At 40.1% G+C, this 27,319-nt stretch overlaps 1 protein-coding gene across 5 annotated transcripts in view; it reads left to right on the plus strand.

The window, feature by feature from the left end:
* The first annotated feature begins 609 nt into the window (after positions 1-609).
* LDB1 (LIM domain binding 1) overlaps positions 610-27,319 on the plus strand; it is a 72,746-nt gene continuing 46,036 nt past the window's right edge. For 2 of the 5 annotated variants that reach the window (XM_088131623.1, XM_088131624.1), the window contains exon 1: positions 610-1,050. In XM_088131623.1, coding sequence (XP_087987749.1) covers positions 1,026-1,050 — 25 coding nt within the window. In that variant the 5' untranslated portion in view covers positions 610-1,025. The remainder of the gene's footprint in view (positions 1,051-27,319) is intronic. The other 3 variants (XR_015794266.1, XM_007419919.4, XM_088131621.1) reach the window with 2 other exon arrangements.

Genomic DNA, 27,319 nt, shown 5'->3' on the forward strand with positions numbered 1-27,319 from the left:
GTGCCTGTTTGTGTATGGCCCGTCTTTTTGCACCTGGCTTCACTTAGTAGATCTCAGGGTTCTAGTTCGTCACAAAGCAGATTCCGTTAACCTAAAGTCTGCTCATCCCTGCAAATAAGGGTTTATAGGCAATCTGGAAGAAACTTCACTTCGTCGTTTCCAGCAGTGAAATACTCAGGATAAAGCCCACGAAGACAAATGGGTTGGGAAAGCGTGAACTCGACGGAAAAGGGGACAGGCTGATCTAGTTAAAGCGGCGATTTGGGTGTTAAAAAAGTACTACCTCGGTGACAAAGAAGTGACAAGATTTTTTTGGCTCTCTTTTTACTTACGCGGCTTATTCCAAATCACAATTCGCGCCTAAAAAAAACCTGCGCACATGTGAAGCGTATATTGCGCCTCTGCATGCAAACATGCCTGCACGCCTGCAAACGTGTCAGCACATATCTTTTTCTAAGCACACACACATATGCAAGCGCGCGCCTTACCTCCCCTCCCCTCCCTTCCCTTCCGTTCCCTCCCCTTTCCTTTCCTCTCCTCTCCTCGCGCGAGCCCGCCTAGGGTGGCTACTGTGGCAGAGATTGGTGTGTTTTTCTCCATCTGCGTCACATGGCCGCCCCTCCCCCCTCTCTCCTCGCCCTTCCCTTCCCTATCGCGGCTCGCCACTCAGCTCAGGTCACTTTGACAAGCTCACGCTCTCTCTCCTCTTCCTCCTCCTTTACCGTGCAATTAGCATATTAATCAGCCCAGGGATCGGAGTCGGAGTCGGTCGGGGCGCAGCGTCGTCTCGCGCGCAGCCAGGCCAACGCAGCCCAGCCCAGCCCAGCCCTGGACTCGCCGACGAGCACAGGGAGAGAGGGATCGGGCTGCCCCACTTGCTGTGGCTGCTGTGCTTCCCGGCGGGGAGGCCCCGGAATCGGGGGCGGCCTTGCCCAGCGACTGGGGTCTCTGTCAGGGCGGCGGATGCCAGGACCCCGCCGAGCGGGCACGTCGCACCTTTGCTGCGCCAGGCCGGGCATGTGAAGATGTCAGTAGGCTGTGCATGCCCAGGTGAGTCTAGGCGCGCGGGGAAAGAGAAGGGCTGGGGCGTACATCCTTCTTGGAGTCCAGGGACGCTCCTTCTGCCCCCACCCGGGCCCCTCTGCAGTTGGGAACATTCAATCTGAAAATAACCTTGTAGCAATCTTCCTTCTTCCCGGAAAAGACAAGGAGAAAGAAAATGGCATTTGGGAATTTAGGTTTCCCGAACAAGCACGGGGCGCGGGAATTCGGTTTTCTGGCAGCGGGGGGCAACCTGGTATCGGTTTGGGGCTAGGGTTTGTTGTTGATCATTTTGCTTGCCGTTAACTGTTGGTATCAGTTGGGAAAGAAGTCTGGGGTTCTTGAGGGGTTCCCAGTGGGGCGGGGAATGTCCGTTGAAGTTAGTCTTTTGATGGGGAAGAATCTCCGGGAAAAGGAAATGGGAACTGGGCTGTTAGAAGTATGCTGTTGGGAATCGGGAGAGGGGCTGGGCTAGGGTAGCTCTACCGATATTACAAAAATAGTTAAGGGAGGGAACTGTCCTCAGTGGGTCCTGTTCTCTAGGGCTGCCCCACTTGGGCAGAGGGCTGCCCAGAAGTGTTTGTGTTCACATCCGAAGGATGCAGCTGTGCTGAGATGGGTTTTCTATGTGATCTGGCCTCTCCTTCTAGGTGGAGTTTGAAACCTGAAACATCTCTTCAGTTTAGGATCATTGAATGCCCGTTATTGAAGGCATGCCAGTTCTCAAGGATGTGGTTATTGGGTTTGCTCTGCTTGTGTCAGGGCAAACTTGGCTCCCTGATGGAGGATGAGCTATGGGAACAGACAGCTTTTTGCACTGTTGGTTTGGCCTTTGTGGCCTGGGAAAAAGATGATGATAAAGTCTTTTATGTGGAGGATGTACAGGCATCCTCTGCTCTTCTCTAAGAAACTATGGAACCTGCACAGCTTTTAAACAGGAGTGGTTGACATAGATACGGACTCATCACTGCTGAAATAGGTTATACAGTACTCACCTCTTTCACATGAAACTTACAGATAACAGAAGGAAATGCTACACTACTAGGTTAAAAAAAAAGTCAGCATTTCTGTTGAGTCAAGCTTGACTCCTGGTGACTTCAAGGCTATGTCTTGGTTGTTTGCTTGGCAACAGTGTGAAAGTGTTCTGTTGTTGCCTTCTTCTCAGTGGAGCCTACAGCCCTGCTATTTCCTGGTAATTTCCCATCCAAGTATCATCTAGGGCTAACATTGTTTAGCTTTTTGAGATCATCCAAGGCAGTTAGATACCAACATTATGTGTTTCTTCCACTGTCCTACAACTTTGCTCCTGAGCTTTTGGAATACTAGTCTTTGAATGACCTTAGCTGTAAAATGTAAAACCAAGAATGAACTATCCCACCTGTGTTTCCTAGAAGGCATATAAATGTAGAGAAGGCTGAATTTAGAATGAGATATGTTCCAAAATTGGGAAAACACTGAGAAATGCAAGTCAGAAATTAGCTGTCTTTCTTAGAAACAGCTTCACTGCTTGAAATAAATGAACCGTGCCAAGTACAGGGATAGGTTAGGCTCTTTTCAACAGGCAAATCTGATATATTTGGGTGCCCTTTCACTGCAGGCAGGAGTGTTGGTCTCCTCTAGTTTGACAGAGGTGTGGTTTCTCTCTGTGAGAGTTCATGCAGTTCTTGCAAAGCATTCAATTCCATGCTGAGATTCTGCATGCTATGGAACAACCAGGTAATCCCCAAGTTCTCTCTCTCAGTTCATCATGTTCTTTGGTCCAGATATAGGTAAATTCCTTCAATAGGCATAGGGCAGCACCACCATTCCTCCCTCCCAGAGTCCAAGAACTGCCTGCCTGCTCTGACACTGGATATTTGAGTGGCTAACCTCTCTGGTTCCGCCATTGCCCCCTACCTGTTGTCTGGCTGAATCTATTTCCCTAGCTTGCAGCAATCCCTTCTTCTAAACAAGCCCTTTCCTTTCCTGTTTCCCTTCCCCCACCACCACCACCACCACCACTACTACCTCCTTCTCCTCCTCCTCCATCTCCCGCTGGAAGCTGCCAGAGCGGCTGCTGCTTCCTCAAGCAGAAAGTCACGTGCTCTCCCTCCAAAGCCAGGCCAAACATTTAAAGCACCAGGCACAGCATGGGTTTCTCCCCCCCCTTCCTTTCACACTTTTATAGGATTTTACCTCTCTCTCTCTCTGTGCCTACCTTGCCCCATTGACTGAAGTGGGGGCTGGCAGGATAGCTCATGTTCATGGTACCTGGATCTGGCTTCAAGTCTGCAGCTTGGACATACCTGATTTCTCTGAGGGCCTTTCACATACAGACTTGCTCAGTGAGCTTGAGGTTAATTCTTGCTACATCTGTGGCTAAATGCTCACAAATGCATGTGCAGGATAATGCCATTCTTGCTGTTTTGCTTTTCAGGCTGAGCCTTGTGGTATGTGTGTGCGTGTGATGCAGCAAGGATTTTATTAAATCTCACCTTCCTACAACATTGCATTTGAAACAAATGCTGTGTTGTTACCATGTCATGTCCCAAGTTATGATATAATCATGTTTATAGATAAGGTATTATAATTGTTCTGGGATTCAGAGGGTCTCCCAGGAGAATCAAATCAGCCTGCCAAATGAATGTGGCCTTTTTCAAAAATTATGAATGAGGAGTAAACTGCTAGGTTTATATATCTGTGTATGCATTTTTTTTTCTTGTTGAAATTGAAGATTTCCCCATGATTTTGCTCCTGGAGTTCATGACAGACTGTTTATTGGAATGAAGAACAAACAAGCTCCAGTTCTGGCTTTCTGCCAGCTAGAAACATTTAATGAACCTCTCATGTGGCTGCTCTTCTGGGGAGGGGGGTGCATTAACTTGGAGGAGTTTCCAGCTGTGGGTGTCTGCCTTTAAAGAGGAAGCAGTGGCATTTGTAAGTTATAACAAAAGAGCTGCCTCCATTGGCCATTTCTACATATGGTGTAGCTCTGTATTTCTTCCATTCTCCAAAGGATAACACAAGGCTAGTTCTTCACCATCATTCTTTAGAGTGAAGGAAAATGTCTGATCCCAGTGTTTGCTCTGTACAAAACCTTTCACTTGTCTTTTGCTTTATAGTTCTCCAGTTTCCCAAATTCAGATTTTTTAAAAAGTTTTTTTTTAATTTTGAAAAGGACAAAAATGGCAAAGTACACGGTGGAGAAGAGGGCTATAATGACTGAAGCTGGTGCTGGGCATGCTATCCCTTTGTCACAGTTCAGTCAGTGAAGCTTCTGTGTAGAATGTCATACCAGGTGCTGAGTTGCATGATGAAGATTTCCATGTAATCAGGAGACTAAGAATTTCTACAATTGAGCGCAGATAACTTCAAGGGGGTTGCCATGGATGGCATCCTGTAAAACCATTTTCATAAGATTGCAGTGAGTCAGATGAGAAAGTCTGCTTGGAAAAGGATCAAAATGTTTAAATTTGTGAATGGTTTCTGCTTCCATGTTTGTAATGTGAAAGACTGACTGATAAATTTGAGTTCATTGTACATCACATGGTTATGTGCTGAAACTGTTTTCTAAATGAATTCATTGATCTACAAGTACCAGTACTATAATATTGCTTGATTATCTGCTTCTCTAAACATTAATCTACAAGATGTAAGCTTGTCTGCTGGGAGCAGTAGGATATAGGAATGTCTGCCTTGATGCAAAGGGATCGAGACCCTGAGAATACTTTCAACTCAATAAATCTGTTGATCTGCAAAGATCTTGATATGCATGTTTCAGAAAGTGCCTTTGAATTTTCTTCCTCAAAAATTCCTTCTCAGGCACAATCACACAAAGACTTTGGGTTGGTCAGATCGTGTAACTCTGGCCTTTGTTTGACAGGAACCTTTTTTTTTTTTTTTTTACCTCAAGGTCTACTCCATATGTGGCAGCTGCAAAACATATATTCTAGCTTTTTCTTACTGTGCTGCTGAGGATATCCAGTTAGAACTGGGCTACAAGAGCTTTCTCACTAGCCTCTCTTAATGTAAAAGTATCAGATATTACTGAGAATTCAGATTACCTTCCTCCCAAACCTTTTCTTGTATTTTCACCATTCCTCTCTCCATGTTTTTAAGAATTAACATGGCCCTTTATGGGGGTGGGCTGGGTGGATTCTAATACATTTGGAAATAAAAGTCTTTAAAGGGTGGAATGGCAAAGAGATACTGTATTTCCTTATTTCACAAAAAACTCACAGTATTATGAAATCATTCCTTCTTGTACATAATTGCCCAGCATTACTTGTTTGCATTTTCTTAATTGGCAGAGAATGCAATGCTGTTATCCATTATTTGTTCTACAGTATCATTAGCTTTGTTGTTGTCGCTTTACTTGTGATATTTTTATTTCTCTTCATGCATTTACTCAAACATGGGTGTACAAAAATACATTTAAAATGTATTTTAAAACTCATATTTGCCTATAGATGGCTATGAATATCTGAGGCTGCTCACCTGCCACGTACCGCTCACTTCCACTATTCACCTGAGGATACAGATTGCAGGATTAGTAGCTCAATGGTAAGTTCAGCATGGAATCACAGTGATAAATACATTTTCAAATTATGGAGGAAGAGTAATGCCTGCATTGCACTATTGTGTCCCAACATGGAAGCATTCTAGATTATTTTTGTCCTTTATTCTGACTTTATTCTCTCAGACAGAAAACATGACTGGGAGGCATTGCATTTTAAAAATGAATTGCCAGCTGTCATATTGGAAATTATAGCTGGAATCCTTCCCTTTCAAGTCCCACCACTTTCATAAACCAGGGTTACTGCTGCCAGACTCTCTATCACTCATCTTTAGATGAAGCATCACAGCAGAAAATGAGGACCAAGTATCTTAGGCTATCTGATCCAGTGGTTGTATTCTATGAAGGAAATGCCAGTTCTAAATTATTGTAAATATTATCTCTGAATTGCTTTTTGTTCTGAGTTGTCAAGATGGATTAGGATAGAGATCAAGGAAATAAAATAAAAGTAATGCATCCTTTGTTCTTTTTTCTGATAGAATTTAAAATATATTTGAGCAAATGAGGGAGAGATTTTCCATAGAGGTACTTGATTCAACATGATAGGAGCAAGGGCTTGAGTAAGTATCTGTGTAGACCTTATTTATTTATTTATTACTATATTTATTTATATATAAATATAAATGTATAAATATAAACATATTTATATTTATATACTAATAGTATTATATACTATTTGTTTATTTATTATTTATTTATTACTATTACCTCTAGAATAGTGATAGGCAAATAGGAGCTCTCCAGCTTTTGGGGGCTAGAGCGCCTACAGTTGTTTGCCATCATTCATGCTAACTAGAGAATGACTGTAGCTTAAGTCCAAAATATTTGGAGGCCAAACAGATTGCTTACTCCTCTCCAGAAATCTATTTAAGATATTCTTTGGTTTCTGAATTTTCAGCAGAATGTTTCCCCTTAGTTGTAAGGACCAGAAGCTAAAGTTTGTTTTAAAGGAAACTGAGATTCCCAGTCTGAATATGATACACTCTGAATAAGAACAATTTTCTTCTGCAGTAAGGAACAGACTCACGTCCCGAGATGTAACAGTAATTCTTTTGATTTCATTTCCTTTTGGATCAGAAACCAATCTTTAAAAGAAATACTAGCATTGTTTATTAGGCTATGTAAGTGTTGAAATACCCAAATGATCTAGTGCAGATATATGTCCCGATGTTCTGAGTGTTACTTCTTGAGACTAAACTATATAAGGATAATTTTTGCTGATGCCACTAGGCATGTTCAAAATAAGAAGGACCAGACAGCTGTCACCTGCTTCTGATTTCAACAGGAGTTCTAGTAAATAAATGATAGTGTACAATTTATCATAGACTCAGTTATTTGCAATACATGGGTTAGGAAACTACTTTTCTGTTTGGAGGTATTAACCAATGATATAGAAATGTCAAATAGAAATAAGGGGAAGCATGCAGTGAGACAGATCCTTGATGGTGGCTTATGAATGAGGAAAGTAAAAATTAAAATGGAAGGGTATGAAGAGTGTTCTCTGACTAGATTACAGGTAGTCCTCGACTTACGACAACAATTAGGACCAGAACTTCCATTACTAAGTGATGCAGTTCTTGAGTTTTACAGCTTTTGCTATGATTGTTAAGCGAATCACACAGTCATGAAGTGAATCTGGCTTCCCCCATTGACGTTGCTTGCCAGAAGCCCCCTGAGAAAGTCGCAAATGGCAATCACGTGACTCTGGGATGCTGCAACCATCATAAATACATGCCGGTTGCCAAGCGCCTGAATTTTGATCACGTGACTACAGGGGTGCTGCGAAGGTTATAAGAGTGAAAACTGGTCCATAAAGCACTTTTTTCAGCACTGTCATAACTTCAGTTGTTAAATGAATGGTCGAGGACTACCTGTAATGTTGTTCAATGGACATCTGTACAAACACAAACTTCACTTAGGTTGTTTGGCAGGGAGGGATGAGATAATACATTTCCCAATGAAAAGATCCATCCACTTCAGTAGTACATTTGCAGCCATGACCTGGGTAACTTTTCATGTTATGCAGCTAAAATCGTCCTGATTCTAATGAATTAATCAAATTGCATAGTTCATACAGTACACTGAATGATAAACTAATCATATTGACTTAGTTTGCATAGCATACTGAACCACAAACTAGCCAATCACATTTTAGCCTACTATGTTGTGTGAACCCCACCAGCATCAGGGTGTTTGTGTGATTTGTGAGAGAAGCACATGAACTTAATTCGGACTTTGTGGAAAATGCAACTAGAAAATGGGGAACTCTGCATTGTTTATGGGTTTGAAAGAATGTGGGAAGGAGGTACCTGAAAAACAGTGGAGCATATAAGTGAAATACTGGCTGGGCAGTGTTGGGCTTCAGGGTTTAAATGCTGGCTGTAACTTCACGAAGATAAATAATACTGAACCAAATTTAAGCAAATGCTGATATTATTGTTCCAGTTTCTCCCAGCAGTGGACATTTGAAGGTGGTAACAGGGTACTTAGCAAACCAAGGGGAAGGCGATTTCTTATTATCCAAGCCACAGGATGGCAGTAGATGCTGATAGGAACTGTTGGCCGGGAAAAGAGAACTTCAGCATAGGAGCGTTGCTGCCCGTGATGGCTTGATAGGTTGGAAAAGCAGTAGAATGAGGATGGAGACAGTAGGTGGTGAATGGAGGCATGAGCAGTAAATATCCATTGGTGATCATTGGTGGGAGATGAGAGAGCTATATTGGCCATGCGTGCAGCTTTTGCTGCGTGTGTTCAGAACTGGAGCAGGAGTTAATTGGGAGCTGTCACATGCTGGGTGCATGTGAGACCCTGCCAGCCAGACTGCAGCAACTCGCTGTACTCTGCCGCTTGGCTGCCTAGGGGATTCACCAGCCAATCAATTCCAAGAAAAATACAAAGGAGCCTCCTTGTTGCCAGCCTGGGGGGCACTCAGCACTGCCTGGGCATGCACCAGTCTTGGGAATAGAGAGGGGATGGGCAAGGCTGGGGGGGGGGACTGCAGGAGGCAGGAAGTGCTTCCTACTGGGACAGGCTAAAGCTGCAGCAAACTGGAATTCCCCTTTACTGTCTAGCTAGCTCTCTTGCAATCACTCACACATTGCTTTCTGCTGAAAGAAGCTGTTTCTAAACAAACTCTCAGGTCCCTTTTCAACCTAACCATCTGTCTTACATATTTGAGAAGAACTTCCCTAAGCTGGCCTCCCCTCAAGAGTCATATCTGCAAAGATAAACTGACCTCTGAAAACCTATGCTGGAGCAGCTGGAAGAGGCAATTGCAGTAGAAAAATGGCAAGAGATGATAGGGACTAAAAAACTCTCTCACCATTCTCAATTTCCTGCCCTCTGAAGGAGCTTTGCTAGCCCAAGTTTTAAGTTTAAGTTATATTTCCTGGTAGAGGTTGGAGGGCTAAGGAGGAGATGCAAGCAATAATGGGAAGTTAAACCAATTTTGGGTTTAAATACCTGGCATAACACTAGATACAATAAGAAGACCTTGCAGCTTCTTTCAGCCGCATGAGAACAAGCCATCATTCACATCACACTACACCAAAGTTACTTTTTACTATTTTTTATTTGGGCTACAATGGTTGGTTCACATATGGCACAAAGCTATACAATTAAGCTGAGCGGGCAGCTTTCCCAGGATTGGAGGCTGCAACTTGCTTCCCCAATCAGCATGAAGATCAAAGTTGATGTCACTGGTAAGGACAGTGCCCCATTTTTAGTGTTGGGGGAATTAAAGGTAGGAATAGAAGCAGGAGTTTCTGGGAGAAGAATTGCTCCCACTTCTGCTTTAAAAACCTTCCTAGATGCCAGGTATGGCCAAAATCACTGCTATTTTGCAATGCCATTTTGGACTCTTTGGAGGCACTGGCAAAGGGGTGTAAGAGTGGAAATTGAAACCATTGTCTTCTAGAGGCTTTCTGTTCCCATTTCAACACCTTTTTAATACACAAAAATTGTGCTGCTGAAAATCAGCCATTTCGCCACTTCTATTCTGACCCCTTTCTAAGCTTGTCAATCTCTCTCTTGAATGCAATCCCCAGAACTGTTGCCTTCATCTAAGGAATATAATTTTTCCCCCAGCATCCAGAGTTTTTTCTTGTGGTTTTTAGACTTTCTGACCAGGGATTTTTAATTCCCACTAACTGGTAATCTAGAACAACGGAATGCATTTTTTAATTTTATTTTCATGTATCCTGCACTTTTATATATACTTTGCATTTCGTTGTCACCTAATCCTTTCTGATTGTACAGTGTTTACATTCTTTCTAAAATTGCCACGAAGTCTCACCGTACAATTATATTTTAGGGAAGCAAGTGCACATGAAATACAAGGTAATTCAAGTTTCTATTGCAATATCACCAACCACTAGGCCAGGATCTTAAGATGTGATAGTTATCTAGCTCATTAGAACAGTGCAATCCATAGAGGTCAAAGGCAGAATAAACTTAGGATGTTTGACCCTTCCTGATCTAAGACGCTCATTGTGGACTTTAACATGGTGGTGGAAGGGAATCTCAACTTGCAGAATTGATTGCAATTCCATTCTAAATATTGTTCCTTCACCTACTAGAATATTTTCAAATATTTCCTTGAAACTCAAATATTGCAGATCTTTACTCACTACTGTATAGAACATTTTCATTGACTGAAATTTTGCCATAGACCTGGTGATAGAGGATATAAGATTGTTTTGTGCCATTCTAGCCATTAGCCATTATTTGTCTTAAGTACGTTAGCGGGAATTACACACCATGTTTCTGATTCTTTCCAAAATATGCTTTGAAGTCATATTTTTATGAAGTGGTATTTGTCATGCAGTCATTCTGGCAAAAGGGTTGTCACAAATTTTATTGGCCCTCATTTCTAGGTAGTGTACTCCAGAGAATACTATTTCTGTTATCAGTTAGGTATCTGACAAATGTATATCTTTGTAAGTGAGTTAGGAACACTATGGGGTATGTTTCATCTTAACAAAATAAAATTTAAATTGCCAGAGACATTGAGGAAATTGAGTCAAGATAGCTATGTAAGTGTTACTGAGTAAAGAAAGAAAAAAAATCTGAACTTGGCATAAAATCTAGAATTGAGTGCTGAGCTTGGATCCTGTTGCATCCATATTTACATTGTGAAACTGGTAGATTACTTGACTCATCCTGTGTATTTTTTACAGATACAGAAGTAAAAGACTGTGTTTAGGCCATAATTATTACATTTGCACTGCTTAGGGACTCTCTCATTCTGATAACTCTGGCTGCAAAATGCAAAAAAAATGGCCTCTTAACAGAAATGTAGTTATCCTATCCCAAAACTTTCTGTACAAATAAGAGTAGTGAGAGCTGCTTCTCCTTGCTTTGGAGCAATTAAGAGCTCTAAAAAAGCAACAACGTTTTCCCTTTATCTGGTTCAGCTGTATGATGAACAAGAAAGTTCTTTTCAGCTGTTTACTCTGTGGGAAAGAGAAAACTATTTTAATATTGCCTGCCTACACAGAAGTTTCTAACAGATTTTTAAAACATTCTCTCAGCTATGCAGTTTTTCCATGATTGGATCTGAAACAGTAGAAGTTATGTTTAAATGATGGTGGTGTCTTAATAAAACTATTTTATGGACCTTTTCTATTCTGTGAGAAGCACACATACATATAACGTACATAGCAGTCACATATCCACCTCCTTGGGAATGAGCCCCGTTTAGTTCAATCAATCTTATTTTAATTCATCATGTTTAAGATTGTGTTTTTAAATGTAGCTTTCAGCAGCATGGAATCAGTCTGAGTAAGTGGCTTTCACATGGCTAGAAAAATGTTTGAAGGGCACCATAGATCAAGAGGAAACATAAAGGTGTCCCAATGTGGACTGTCCTGTCACATCAGGAGTACCATAGAAGTATAACTGACTACTGTTAGAAGCATTTATTGTATTTCTGTTCCATCTCTCAGCCTTATTTGGCATTAGTGTTCCATAGAATGGACTTTAGCAAAAGTTCTCACTGAAATTTAAAGATAGTTTTCCTCTAGTACTTCAGAGAGGAAATAGGCTCATTAACGATGCTCCTCCCCCAATCCTAATTTCCCTTCATGAGTATATCTAAATGGCAAGGAGACTAGCCTTGAACCCCTCATCTTGACATCTATTAATCCAAAACCTGTACAGGATCCAAAGCAGCAGGGCCAATATTTGGTATTTAGAGTAGATTGTGTAAACAGCAAACAAGTAACAGTCTAAAGTTAAAAAATCTAGATGAGCAGCTAAGGCAAGGTTCAAGTACACCAGCATGATGAGGGCTGCAACAGCCCTGATACTTAAATGGAGAGCCTTTCTTCCTCAGGAGCAAGGCTCTTATGGGAAAAAGAAGTAAATAGTGTATCAATACTGTATATATATTGTAATACTGAACACAGAAACTATGTTGGCTTGAACTACAACTATTAAAGGGTGCTGTGGGCCAGAACATTTTATGGCAGCCCCCTAACCCAATGCCCTTCAGACATGCTGGATTGTGATTCCCATTAAGACCAACCAGCAAAGCATAATTCCATTTTTAGAATATTTCCTTGCTGGATTTTTTCCATTTCACCTTAAAAGTATTTTGGTCCAGTAGTTTGTGGGGAAGAGTGTAATGCAATTCCTCCTGCAAGGCTAGTAAGTGCAGTTGGATTCAGCTAGTAGCACCTCTCCCATTTCTCAGTTGGGACCTGCAGCTTTGTTTGCTTGCTTGTTTGTTTAAAGAGCACTTGGATGTATAAAACTAATGCTGCCTGTCATATTATACCACTGCTATTTACAGAACTCCAAAGTCTTAAAAATCCTAGACTTTCTAGCTTGCATTGCCATTTCTGACAATTCTGGAAGCTGAAGTCCACACTCCTGGAATTACCCAAGTTGGGGAACACTGATGTACTGCCATAAAACATGTTTCCTTGCATCTTTTTGTTTTGCCCAATGGGGACAACATGGCTACCAAAATTTGGAAAGATGCCAGTTTTGTCCTCTGTTGATGCAAAGCTGAGGAATTACTGTTGACATGAGCTTTTTTTTTTTAAAGGGGGCAAGGGGGGCAGACATTTTTTAAAGTTCTTTTGATCCCCAATAGGTGTAGTGCTGGAAGCATTTCAGTGCCTTATAACTGGTGAGTATGTACTCAGTATAGTGGGGAAATTAAATCCTGGCTTTTGATAATAAACTGAGTTGAGGTATGGGAAAGAGGATGCTGGAATAAATTTGCTGCTCAGCACTGATATCCTTAACTCAGAAAATATATAATATTCTTATAAGACTAGAACAGCAATAAGATTAGTAATGCCTAACCTAATTGTATTAAATCAGCCTTGTGTAAAACATATAAGGTCTTGCTGGAACACTGAGAATGTGTTTGTTTTCTAAATCTTTTAAATCTTATGGTTTAAAGAATTACTGTATCTCCTATAGTTTGTAGCATTTTTCTTTTTTTTCCTCAGTCAGCTGTAGTGCTAGTAACCAATGAAGCCAGTATTTCAGTATGAGTGATACCGGTGATATTTTGTTCTTATTTTGGTTATATTTGAGACCACAGTTTCTTTTAGCTAATGAAAATAAAACCATTCTTGTTGGGAAAATTACTTTGAGACAAGTAGTGTGTGGAAATGGCTTTCTGGCAAGGACCGCCTCGCCCCCACGATTTCAACCAGTCCCACCCGATCTCACAGAGAAGGCATGCTCCGGATCCCCGCGGTAAAAGAACTTCGATTAGTGGGGTCCAGAAGGCGGGCCTTCTCTGCTGTAGCCCTCGCCCTTTGGAACATCTTGCCCCCGGAGGTGAGACAGGCCCCCTCACTCCAGGCCTTTCGGAGGAATTTGAAGACCTGGCTCTGCCATCTGGCCTGGGGCGGGGAGGGAGGATATCAAAAATGGGGTTGGCTGGCCCCTTAGCAGCCTGGTGTGGCCTCTATCGGCCTCTTGGATTTTTTTAGCCTTTTTATCTTTCTCTTTGTAACTTTGGTTTTATAATCTTTTAATTATGTATTGCCGATTTCAGTTTGTTGTAAGCCGCCCAGAGTCCCCTGTTGTGGGGAGATGGGCGGGGACAAGTCAAATAAATAATAATAATAATAGTAATAATAATAATAATAATTAAAACTTGATCTTTGAAAAGCCGCATTTTAGTTTAAGATGGATTAATCAATGCTTTTGTCCCCAGACAATCCCCTCCCTCACTTAAAAGTGGTGCCAGAATATGTCAACTTTAGAAGATTGTTGTTTTTTTTTTAAAAAAACAAACCCTCCCTTGTATCTTAGGTACTTAAAAGTTCGAAAGTCATTCTTATGATTTGAGAGGTTGACTTGAGATTTCACATATTAGTAATGCTTATAACATAGATATTAATAGTATTAATAGATTGTATTGTCAATATAATACTAGAGAAGAGACTTCTTATTTCAACGTAACAGTTTATGTCTATTAATTACTAGGTGAGAGATACATGCTTCTTTTACTTTCCTTTTTAAAGCAAGAACAGATATTGCTCTCCTAGATATATAATCCAGTTTGGACATTGACATCATCTTGTTATCTAATGGGATTTGGGAAAAGGCCTGGTAGGGTCATTTTCATAGACCTGACAGTAGTGCAAGCTGAAGATTTTATATGTATGCATGTAATCTTGGGCAAAGAAAGATCAGAGAAATAGTGACAAGAGGAAAATCAGGCCTGCTCCTCAAATTTTCTGCATAAGACTCACTTCCTAAAATGGGACTTACAGGAAAGGTTCTTATCAGGCAGCTGCAGGAGAACTTGTGGTTTCCTTCAGTTGATGGGACATTAGGAGAGGTTGTAGAGCTCCTTGTTCATCTTCTTGGGAGAAAAAACTTACTACTCATTTATGGCTCATGTGACACAGGTGTTTTATTGATTTATTTGATTTATATCCTGCTTTTCATTCAGAAGCTGAAGGTGGACAATATTGTACTCTCTCCTCTTATTTTCCCCCACAACATTAACCCTGTGAGGTAGGTTGGACTGAGTGTGTGACTGGCTCAAAGTCACCCAGTAAGCTTCTGTGGCTGAAGGTGGACTAAAACCTGGGTCTTCCTACTCCAACTCCTTACCACTAGTGTATTATACTAGTTTTCTAAATTCAGAAGAAAACATGAATAGGAGACAATGTTAAATCATTAAGGTGTCCTCTGTGAAACAAACCTAGTTCTAGTCCATTTGTTAATGAGAGGTGCCTTAAATTTGGTTTGCCATGATGGAGGTGTTATTAGGAAAAAAGCAGTCTTCCACAGTCAGGTGCTTTCTAGATATGTTAAATGGAGTTCCCATAATGTTAGGCTAACATGACCAGTGGCTGTGAGGGCTGGTAATTATGACAGCTATTTGACACTAACAATGATGTGGAAGGCACCCAAGATAGGGAAGATTCTAGGAGAGCTATCCACCTCCTGCTGCCCAATAGATGTACTGAGGTGGGTATTTTTATGCATCAGTATGCATCCTTTGGGAAATGACTACTGAATCTGGTTATGTCAGGATAATATCTTGAAATCTAGAATTCAAATGTATATGCTTAGGAAACCAGTTACCTTTGCAACTATTTAAAATAAAAATATGAAAATGCAACTGCAGATAGATTAAAAACATCTCCCAGAGCCCAGATGCTCAAACATGTAGGTTGAACCTACATGTTTGAACAACAAATGTTCATGCTCAGAGACACAAATTACTGTATTATTTGCAGAATGCCTAGTGTTTATGAATGCCTATATTTAGTATATAACACCCATATATTTGCACAAATACACAAATGCAGACTTTTATTAATATACACAATAGCTCAAACACACTCATTGCCCCATATTCTCCATTAGCTCTAGCATCTGGATTCCTAGGGGAATGTTGAATGCACCAGGAATAGTTTCTCCTGCCAGCTCTGTCCCAGGAGGACAGTATAGTCCAATCCAGACTGGTTTACAGTCCCTGTTGGGATCCTGCCTAGTTAAATAGAGAGCTCCCTACTGAGTAGGTGTTCTTCCTTTTTCTCCTGTTTAATCCTCCAACCCTGTGTCCAAGCAAGAAGGAACACTTAGCAAGTTCTAATCTTGGGGCTGCAGATGCTGCTACTCCCTGCTGACTTCACTGGTGTTGTCTGATAACACTTTCTGACTAGCTTGGAATTTACAAACTGCCCCGTGCAAGGCTCAGCAGTAGATACCAAGCTCCTTGCCAAAGAATTCCAGCATCCTTTGTGTCATAGGGATCCAACTAAGGCTTCCCACTGTAAAAATACTACTATGTTTTCGTCTTCTCTTTTCATAGTAGAGTTAATTAGAAATACAGCAAAATTGATTAGCTGAAATTGTTTGTTTCAGAAGCATTGCAAATTATTCTCAGCAGAGAAACAGTATCAGCTGAAAAACGGAAACCAATTGTGACCTGTCTTTAGAAAGTGACCTTGTACTGGGTCCAGTATAGCAAGCAGCAAAGATTGGGAGATTTTGGAATGCACATCACATAGTACACCCAGGCGAATTGCTGATGCCATCAGTTCTGCATATATGCACACTATGCAACTTATGCTGTTATCCCATCAAGCAGTGATGGTACTTACATATACACAAAGAATTCTCATACCTGTCCAGCTTCTACAACTATGCAGTCCAGTGGCTTTCCTCCATGGACTAGCTGGATTAAGCTGAGCTGCTACTATTACCATATCTCCTTGTAACTGGCTAACTATTGTAGTCTCCTGATTCTCAGATCATTACTCTATCTGGCAGTCTGTGACACTGCAGCAAGAGTGGCAGGGAGATTGGTGGCTGATAAATAGCTAGCATGCCATCAGTATCCTTCTCCAATTTCTGCAGCCTGGTGTGTTTGTTATGTGTGTATTTGCAATGCGGTGTATTTAAAATTAAAATAGGGATTAAAATGAGATGGGAAATGACTTCCTTTATTTAGGTGCCATAGAAACCCAGTCCTTTGGTTTGCTTCAGTTAGCCCAGTCATTTTTTTAATGGAATTTATTATGGAAAAGCAGTAGCAATCTTGGTGACTATTTTAAAGTTATTTGTGGCTTTGTTGCCCTCCCCATTTTTTACCTTCACAATCCCCCTTCTGAATTTATGAAGCACTGATTTTCTTCCCTTCTCTGAGCTTTATCCCATGGGTTGACAAGAAACCCTCCCTGCTTTAATCCATGCAAAGGTGATCAGTTGCTTCTTTACACAATGGGTTCTTTTGGGGAAACAACTTGTTTTACATCAGCCTTTCCCAGCCTAGCACCCTCTGTGTTGGAAGACAGAATTGCATCTCCCAGAATTCCTCCCAAACATGGCTTAACTTGTTCAAGTTCAACTATTTTAACCTTATCAGAATTGTACACTTCTATAGAGAAACTTATCATGATATGCAGTGGGTTTGTGTTTGTTTTTTGCGGTTGCTGACATTGTACAAGGATCCTTGCACAATATTGCCCCAGCTGACACCTTCCAGATGCATTGGACTATAAACTTCCAAGATGTGTGTTGGGAATTCCATGGGATATAGTCCGTATCTTGAAAATGTTAGAATGGGAAAGGATGGGCTGTTGCTTTTATGTGTCATAGTGCATGTTCTCCAGGCAACAGCTGAGATGGAGGGATATATTGATAAAAGTTTGTTCACCCCCTTTAACTATGGTTTAATTCATTCATGGTTTACAACCATTCAGTTTTGTGGTATGTAAACTAACCATATTGACTGATGTAGTACAACATGCTTTGGTATAATGTGGTTAGCTAGTCTGTGATTCAGTGGGTTATAAGAATACAAACCTTTTAAAGCAATGTTCAGTTATGCTTTATCTTCAGTGGAAGTATGTAGGGTAAAAAGGTCAGGATTGGAAAAGATGTGGGATTATGGATTTATAAACTCTTTTAGTTTCAAAAGTGGCTGTGATGGTTTCTTTCCTTTACTGTGTTACATTTCTTCTCCCCCAACCCCAAAAACACATTTCTTTCCAACATGCTTATCCCTCTTCTCTTTGATCCTATCTCCTGGTTCCTTTGTTCCTAATTAAAGAGATAATCTGGGATTTTGGTCATCTCCCTGGCTTTGGTTTCTTCTAAAATATTCTTCATAGATGAAAAGTGTCTATGGATTTGTGGGCCTGTTTATGGCTTTCTCTCCTTACTGTTGGCAGCAGCTAGTTTGAAGAGTTGAACCTGTCTTTGTCCTGTTCCAGTTCTTTTTGCCCCTTTTCTGCCAGAAATAGGATTTCCATTGCATTGAAGTAACATGAAACCAGCAGGTTACAGAAATGCAGAAATGATGAGTTTGCCAGAAGCCACTGAAGTGGAACATTATATACAGGTTGTGAATGACATTGTGCTGCATAAATAGTATTTTGTCCAGCAAAATATCCTCAGGGTATATATTTTTTCTGTAGCTTTGTGTAGATTACCCTGGCAAACTATTCTAGAACCACATGAATTTTAGGCTTTTCCATAGCATTGTGCATGAGGGAAAAAATGTACATCGCTCCATGAATAAAGAAAAGACACTGTCCCTTGGAACTTCAACCTGACCATTCTGGATGGGTCATGGATTGGACAAAGCAAAACCTGTATTATTAAGGCTGATTCAAATTTCAGCAAAGCAAATCCAGGAGAACTTTAACCCTGTGTCCTACTCCTCCACATGGCCTGGACACTAGCTTAACTGCTGATTTTTCCAGCTCCTTCCTTTACCTCCCCTCACCTACCACTGCAGTGGCATGGCATACTCAACTGGCCTTCCTTGCACCTTCCTTCCCTGCTACTACCACTTTGCACCCAGCTGCCAAACTCACCTTACCTCTGCACTATTGTATACTTTCTTTTCCTGCCATCTATACCTGCCCAACAGACTTGCTTTACTTCCCCTTTGCTGTGTGCCTTCTTTCCCCACTGTTGCTACCCCACACTCATATGACAACCTGCTGCATTTTTCACCACCATATGTTTCTGGCTTTCCTTTTCCTTGCTGCGTCCCAATCATGATCTTAGTCCATGCACAGACAAAACATATTTCTTTCATTCCATGCATGGGCCATTCAATACTGCCTGATCTGTGCATGGAATATTCCATGCACACAGTGGTTTTTGCATCCATGGTTTTTTTCTTGTGCATCATAGTTTAATTATGAAAACCACAGAGTTGGACATTTAAGCCATCAAGTCCATCTTCATCAGCTGAGTGCAGCAGTTGTAATCTAACTATGTCTGGCAGATGACTGACTAGTATTTGGCTGAATATATCCAGTGAAGGAGAACCTACCACCTCCCTGAACAATGCGCTCCGCTTTTGAACTGCTCTTACTAATAGGAAATTAGACTGAGATGTGTGTTCCTGTAACTTAAATTCATTGTTCTGAATCCTGTACTCTAAAATTGGGGAAGAATAGGTTGGGATCTTCTTCTGTGTAACATCCTTTCAGGTATTTGAAGAATGCTGTCATCTTTCCTTTCAAAGGTAAATATTCCCAGTTTATTCATTCTCTGTTCATAGGATTAGTTTGTAGTCTCCTGATCCTCCTGGTGGCCCTTTTCTGATTTTGTTCTAATTTATCTGAATCTTTTAAAAATGTATACAGATCTGGATACAGTACTCAAATGAAGTGTGATGAATATAGAATAAAATGACACTCTTCCTTCCCATATTTGGAAGTTATGCTTCTGCTAAAGCAACCTGAAATTGTGTTTCATAATTGTTCTGAATTTTATTTCTGTTTTCTAAAGTATTGACTATGTCACCCAAATTTAAGTCATCTTGAATGTACCAATTTTCCAACTCATGATAAAAAAAAATGTTGAAAAATACAAGATCCAGGATTGAACTGCCCCATCCAGATTTAAGCCATTTGTTTGGCTTTTGTTCAGATTTCCTTAGATACTATATTTGAGCTTTTGAAGAAGAGTCTGGACAGCATCCTCTCATGGATGGTTTAACTGGCTTTTCTGCACATTGCAGAGAGTTGGATTCAATCCTTGTGGTCTCTTCCACTTCACAATTCTATGATTCTGTGAACTAATTTTGATGGGCAAACCAGTTAACAGCCAGTCATCAGTCTGAATTAAGCATCTGGGCGGTTAGTTATTGATAATTATTATAAGCAGTTCTCACATATAATCACAGTATGATTGCAGAGAGGCTAAAGTTACAGAATCTTAGATAATAATAGAAAAATTAATGGATACTTCAGTAGGAAATGGTGACCATTGCAAATTAGGGCAAGATGCTTTCAAATGTTCTGATCACAATAGTATTATACCAACTTTATCTTATATCTCTGACTATACCCTAGATCTAGTTTGTTTTTTCAGAAATATTCTGGTGCAGCCTTCCCCACTCTTGTATCCTTTGATATGTTGCAGATTGTAGAATTCTCAGCTAAAAGACTGTAAGACCAAACTGAGGAAAACTGCTTTTGTCAGGTATCTTTCAGGTACATTGCATTGACATATGTGAATAACATGAAGATTGTGTTCTGGATTTTATACATTTCACAACTCCATGTACTGATGTGCTGTAGTAATTAAGGTGTTGAAGTTGGACTTGGGAGATCCAGGTTCAAGTCCGTACTTGATCTTAGAGCTTAAAGAGGATGGGTCATTCTCGTATTTCACAGGGTTGTTATGAAGATAAAATTATAGAGGAACCCTTCCCCTTCCAAGGCTACCTTGAGCTTTCAGAGAAAAGGTGGGATATAAATGTAATAAGAAATAAGTTAAATTTAGCACAAACACAGGAATTGTGAAGACAGATTAGACCTATCCTGAGAATATCATCTAAAACAAGTTGATAGCTATTAAAGACTATCATTTTAAGTGTGACAAGAAATCTCAGAATTCAGAGCAGAGTTTAACTAGAGATTTTAAGGATGAAAGATACAAAAACCAAGACTTCCACATCTTTAGATGGGACATAGTTTGGCACTTGATGCTTGGCCGTTCTTGTGATTGAAAAAAATAGAGTATACAAATTAATCAAATTGCTATCACATAATATTACTGGCATTGGATAAGTTTGTTGCCTTATTCAATTTGGAGGAAATACAAACCTGATACTTTGCTTTAGAAAAGGAACAGAAGAGATCAAACTACTTCAGGTCCCTTTAGTTAAACATGTCTCCAGAGCAATAAAAAGTTTTGAGTAAAAATAGCTTGGACATAAAATGAATTGCTTTTGCAACTTAATAAAATCCACCTGGAGCTAAAGCTGTTTGTGAATGTGACCCTTCACTGAGCCCCTGCTTAAAAAATAGAAAAAAGAAACCATGTGCTCTCATGTGGCAGTGGCAATTGACTTGGCAGTGTCTGCAGCACAAGTTCTTGTGAATCTGAGAATTACAGAACAGACAAGGTCTGGAGTAAAAGTCTCCTGGAAACGTCACTGAGTGAAGATAGCACAATGTGAGCAAGTCAGAATCTTTAGCTCCAGAACTTTGATTTGGAGGAGGAAAATCAAGGGTCCAGTTCAGTAAGGTCTGAAGAAAGCACTTAACTTCCTGAAACAAGTGACAGGAAGCACCTGCTTAGCAGAGTTCCCCCTCCTTCCGATTTATTATGCTAGTAAGTCACAGAGCAGACTGCCCGTTTCAGAGATGGGTATGCTCTTCTTCATGTACATACAGAATAATAAAAAATGCTGGATAGCAAGTGTAAGGATTTGCTGGGCAGTCTGATACCTGCTTTGGTGTTTTCTGAAGAAATTAGGCTCCAAAAAACCTTGCATTCTCAATGCATTCAAGCCTGAATTCTGTGCACATGGTTTGCAGATTTAATCCAATCTGCATTCTTCGTATTTCCCAATATATCCTAACCCACTGCCATTCCAATCTTAGCAAGTGGAGGGGGGCACCTGCAAAAAAGGCTTGAGTTTCTGAACAGCTGTGTCTCTTATAACAAGAGGAAATGCTGCTTGTCTGAGAGTGGCATCCGTTGCCACGTGGTTGGATCAATGGCCATAAAGCTGTGTCCATGTGATTTATGTCTCCCAGAGCAGCAGTGCTAGCTGCACAGTGTGCAGTAAAAAGCCTGATGAACCAGGACACACAATAGGACTGAAAAGAAAGCTGCAGGTATAAAAAGGGGGGTGAACTGGGAAGGATGGTACTGTAGGATTTCTAAATACAGAATTTGGGGGAGGAATATCTCAGTACCTCCCACTGGGGACTAAATGGGACTTTTGCCAGCTGCATCCCAATCCATTTCAGCATTCATCCAGTGCATCTTAAATTATTAACTTGACCATGGCCAGAATCAGCTGGAGTTGCTGCATCTCAGTGGGTCTGCTTCTAAGACACATAGCTGAATCTGGGAATATTTTACAAGACTGCTGTATATCTAGGATGCCTTCGCAAATCTTTCCTCAGCTTGATAGCTGGTTGTTTTAGGCTATGGCTTTCAGAATTCCCAACCAGAATGGCGTTTAGTCTTGTAGGCTAGAAATACAGGGAGTTGAAAGCTGCTATCTGGAGGGCAGCAGACTGGAGAAAGGGTAGACGATAAGATCCACCCAGGTGCATGTACAGTACATATTTTCTGTTTCCTATGTGTTGCTTCTAGGGTTGAAAAGAGAAGTAGTACACAGATTAAGGCTACTTAAAATACAATAGTTGACCAAATCCTTCCAGGTCTGGCCTATCAGGAGCGTTTTCATTTTCCTGAACACCCCCAGAAGAATTTCTGGATATTGGTTTTAGCTATACTGAAGGGGTGAAGATAATTCTCTTTTATCACTATGCCAAACTAACGTGAATCACTATACTTCTAGCTGTGTGCTCTGCTGGAGAACCTGTTTGCCTCATTCATTTCCTAGAGACATGGAAATACATATATTCTCTGTTACTGCAACTGTTACTGTTCATGAGATGTGGTATCCAGGGTATTTGGGGAAAGTATTTTTATCTGAAAGATAACGTACTGAAATAAGAGATGTATTCTGATTTGGAAAATTTTGATTTATCCCATCTCTGCCATGGAACCATTGATCAAGAAATACTCAGTCTCAGTCCTATTTGTATAAAATATTAATATGCTTCACAGGGTTATTTTGATAGCAAACTCAATAAAGCCTATAACATAGTTTGCAAATTAGAAATGCCATAGTAACTATAACTTTTGTTTCTAGCAATAGGGATACTGTAATATATTTTAATATTTCATTTTTCAGTAATCAGTTCTAGCAAATCAACATTGGTGTTTAGGTTAACTTGGATATCCTTCTCAGTATGATATCAACATAGATGTGGAGAGGAGAGAGAAAGGATTGGTAACACAGATGTTACAAGCTCTTTTTCTGTAATACTCTGCAATATATAATCAGATTTCTAATATCTTTACAACAAAGAACTAGATTTCCTTTAATTAGGAAGCATGAATTTTTAATAGATACTAGATTAAGAAATACTTGTTGTTAATACCTCTATACTGAGGTATTTCATTTCCCTTACTTACACCATTGGCACTTATCACTATGCAGCATTAAGAACACCACCAGCAAATTCTCCGAGGGATTTTTTTCAGAAAGGGTTATTGCAAAGGTTTATATTGTCATTGTCATCACTGAACTTTGAGTTTATCTGAAAAACTGGTTTGTAACTGGTCCTTTGAGTTCTCCAAGACTATTCACCATTCTGTCACAAAGTATGCTGACCAGTATTTGGGGAATGATGACTTATGTCTCTGCTATCATAGTGAACCATAATTGGACCAACACTTCCCAGTCATCATCACTGCAGCCATAGCAGCTGGTCATGCCAAATGACAGATCCATGGTCCCTGTGTTATTGCCAGAAGGAACATTTACCCTGTTGCTGTACATCTACTTGTAACAAGTATTTTCCGCAAACCCAAACTGGTAAAAAGACTGCTAATAGCCTTTTAAATGGGTCAGCTTAACTTTAGAGATTAAAAAAAATACTGTAGCTGTTTTGTATTTCATTTAATAGCATAGGGGCAATTGGGGAGAGTGAATCTAATACTGGCTTTGTTTACTATGCTAAAATTCTAGGTTCCACTTGATCTGAGAATACGATAGCAGCTATACCTTTTCATCCCAGCTAAAGAACCTTGGTTGTTTTCCTAGTCTTCTCTCTTGAGCTTAACCAGCTCTCTGCAATATCTGGGTGTTATGCAGAATATTTAGTTTATTTTTATATCCCACCATATGAGATGATCAGCTAGTAGAATTAAGATGAAAGTTTTTGAAAACATGTTGCCATAAGATTATGGTGAAAACCAATGTTTATTTTGTTAAGCAACAGACTTGATGTTTTAGACTCAAACTCCCATGGTGCTGACCATTGGGCATCCAGGTTGGGGCTGGTGAGAACTGTAATCCATATCATCTGGTATCAAGTTGCCTACTTCTGGTGTAATTAATTTCAAATGAGGCGTAGACTGTTGGGTTTTGGTTTTTTGCAGAAAAATAAAACTCAACAGTCATTAAGCAAGATAGTTTGAATATTTTGCCTAGGATGACTGGATTCTCACAACATGCTAAGCTAAAAAGTGGTTAGATAGTTTGCAGCTCAGTGTACTTTGCAAACCCAGGGAAATAACTTAATTCAATAAACAATAATTAACTATGAGTTAATATGTTGTGTGAATTTAGTTGATGTTTTGAGGCTGAGAGAACCAGATTTTTAAAATGAATGACAGGGTATATAATTGAATACAATATTTTAGACTTTCTTTAGGGCTGATGTGTTTTTGGGAGGTGGGGTGGGGAGATTGCAGTGTGTGCAGGATAATGATACAAAGTAGGTGGCCTGCATTATGTTTGTGATATTTTCTTTTTCTTTTTTCCCTTACGGGAATGTTCTGAATGCTTTTCTTTATTTTGAAAAATAAGTGAAAGCTATTCTAGGGGCTTATACAATAGTTTTATTATCTTTCCATAATAAATGACACTGACTTTTGGCACTACAGCACCAAAATCTGATTCATACTTGGAGAGGACTCCAGAGGGAGGCAGAAAAATGGAATTGGGGGCTATATTGCCTCTTCTTAATCTGATGCATCTGAAACTGGTACTTGTTATGGAATAATAAGCTAGATGCACTGACCCCATAAAACTGTTTTTATATATTACAGACCCAAATTTGGCTGGTTGCTCACTGAAACCGATTGAGTCTTGGAAAATTTGTGATCTGAATTCTGAAGCTTAGATCTGATAATTAGAACCATTCCTGTTGCTCTATTGTTCCAAAGCATAGTCTTGATTTGTCCCAGTAGTAGTTTGACATGTAGTACTTTGGCCAAATTGTGTGTGGGTATATGTGTGTATGATATGGTATTTCAGCACATAAAATCCAAGCTCCGATTCCTTTTATGAAAAAGAAAACAGATGTTCAGTTGTAGTCATAAATGCAGTTGCTCAGAGTACATAGAGTAAATTCTTCTGCAGTGTGATGGTTTCTTCTTTTGTTTTGTTGTCCTTTGAGCTGGCGTTTAAAATGCCATGTTTGCTGACCTCTGAACTGAGCATTTGATGAGAATATGATAATTCTCATTCTGGTCTCCAATACATTTAAGCTAATCAAGGATTTGTTGCCTTCCATAATTTGAAGATTTCTTTCATAGGCATACTTGGGGGGGGGCATTGGGGGCAAATTATAAAACTTTCATCACACTGTTGCTATGCAAAACACATGACTTTGTGTCTGACATTAGGATGCAATGATGAAAAGATGGGGTTTGTGTCTTAACATCACTACACGTTTCATCTTTTCACTTATTTTTTCATAATTTGCATTGGATGCCTGTGGTTTGCTTTATTACAGTAAGTCTAGAAATACATTAGTTTAAAAAGTTCACAGTATTTTAAAACAGATGCAAATCGATTGCTCTATTTATTTGCACATTTGTAGAGCAACTATCCACCTCTGATTTGTTATTTTCCTCTGTAGAGAAACTGTTTTGTTTTAAGACTGGTCTCATTTTTTACATGATGTACATCTTAAAATGCTATTTGCTGGAAAACACCAAATTGGTTTAAGAAGTAAGTTTATAAATTACACAGTGCAACAGAATTCTCAAGAAAAAGTGTGATTTGTCAGTTGCATATTAGCAATTTTAATTTACCAAAGCATTTACAAGTGTTTTGTTTTATAATATGACTGTTTCATAAAATATAGTGTTAATAGAACAAATACTGAAAATTTGATAGTATCCCTAATTTCCAAGTAGTACCACATTTTATGCCTGCCTTCAGATGTCATTTTGTAATTGATTATGTGCCATCAAGTCCTTGTTGACATCCTGTTTACTGGGAACTGGACTGGTAAAATTTTGATACCTCAGGGCAGCTCCACTAGCTGTGAAAGAGACAGGGTGATTTTGTTAATGTTAATAATCCAGAAAGACCGGTTTAATTGATTTCTAAAAGGAAAGGTGTGAACACACACATTTGCAGGTCACACTACTGTAGTAAAAATATCCCATCTTATCCTAGATGTGTTCAGGATATTTAACAGGAAAAGGCAATCAGTCTATGCTCACATACACTCATATATACATGACAGATTTAGGCCTTAGCTGTAGACTAAGTTTGTAACTTACTTCCTGACAATGGTCCTATTTTGTTGGCATCTATATTACACGCAAAGATTCAAAAGCAGCAGCTTTAACCATTCTAGTAATCCCACACTTCACCAGTTGTATTTCTGTATATCATTCACATGCTGATTAGGAAGTCTACAAATTGTAGTCTAAAAATATTCTGAGGATACCAGCTTGAAAAAGGCAGTGTCAGAGTCTCCTATTAGTGATATGTATGAAAATTGGCAGCTCAATCTGTAATTCTGAAAGTGGATTGCAAAGTTGAGCCTAGTGCAGGGCAAACCCTACCATTAGATAGTGTACAGCAGTCATCTCAGGGAGACATATCAGATTTGGGAGAGATAGCAGGGAGCTTATCTCTGAGGTCGTTTCTTCTGAATTCCTTGCCCTTTATTGGAAGACAGAGCTTTGTAAGACTTCATCTCATCAGATCCTGTGTGTTGCACTCCTGGTGTGTAACCAAATGATCCTAAAATGCCTCAGTTCATTGATATCCAGTCTGTATAACTGGATAATTATGATTTTCTGTTGCTGTTTCACAGGCTTCTGGCTCATTCTAAACCAAAACCTCCACACATAAAGGACCTGGAGTGATCAGATACTAGCTTGCCACAATTCTCTCTCCCAGCTCAGTTTTCATAGAACTAGCTTCCTATTTTTGTGTGGGTAATGAGCCTACCAGTTTCAGCCAGGTTTTCATCATGCTTACTTGGAAGTGATTCCCACTAAATTCAGAGGGATTTGCTTGTTAGAACTATTCTTCTGATTGCACTATTTTTTTGGTATGAAGCTTCATAGTACAAATGTGGTCTTGAAACAAGTTCATCTCACTCCTTCTCCCCACCCTTGTAACTGAGTCAAAACTGGCTTTATTTGGTGCAGATGTATAGGACAAGAGAACACGCAGATGTGGCAAAGTTCTGTTTCTTTCGGGGCATTTTCAGGCTGCAAAATACAGCACGCACTCTGAAGCTTTTCCATCCTGCTTGGGCCGCGGTTTTTTTGGGCGGGGGGGGGACAGCCCGAGAGTTTCTTTCAAGGTGGGGAAGCTCGGGCTCTTCTAGTTACGAGATCTGTTTTGCAAGGCAGCTGTGCGTACTTTTAGAACTGGGAGCTTTTTCCCTTTCAAGGGCTGGCATCACCTCCCGCCCTTGC

This window comes from Python bivittatus, unplaced genomic scaffold, assembly GCF_059951505.1.
Source record: "Python bivittatus isolate LINGU-HERP-01145 unplaced genomic scaffold, Pbiv_v1 ctg000980_np1212, whole genome shotgun sequence".
In the NCBI taxonomy this organism is placed as follows: Eukaryota; Metazoa; Chordata; class Lepidosauria; order Squamata; family Pythonidae; genus Python; species Python bivittatus.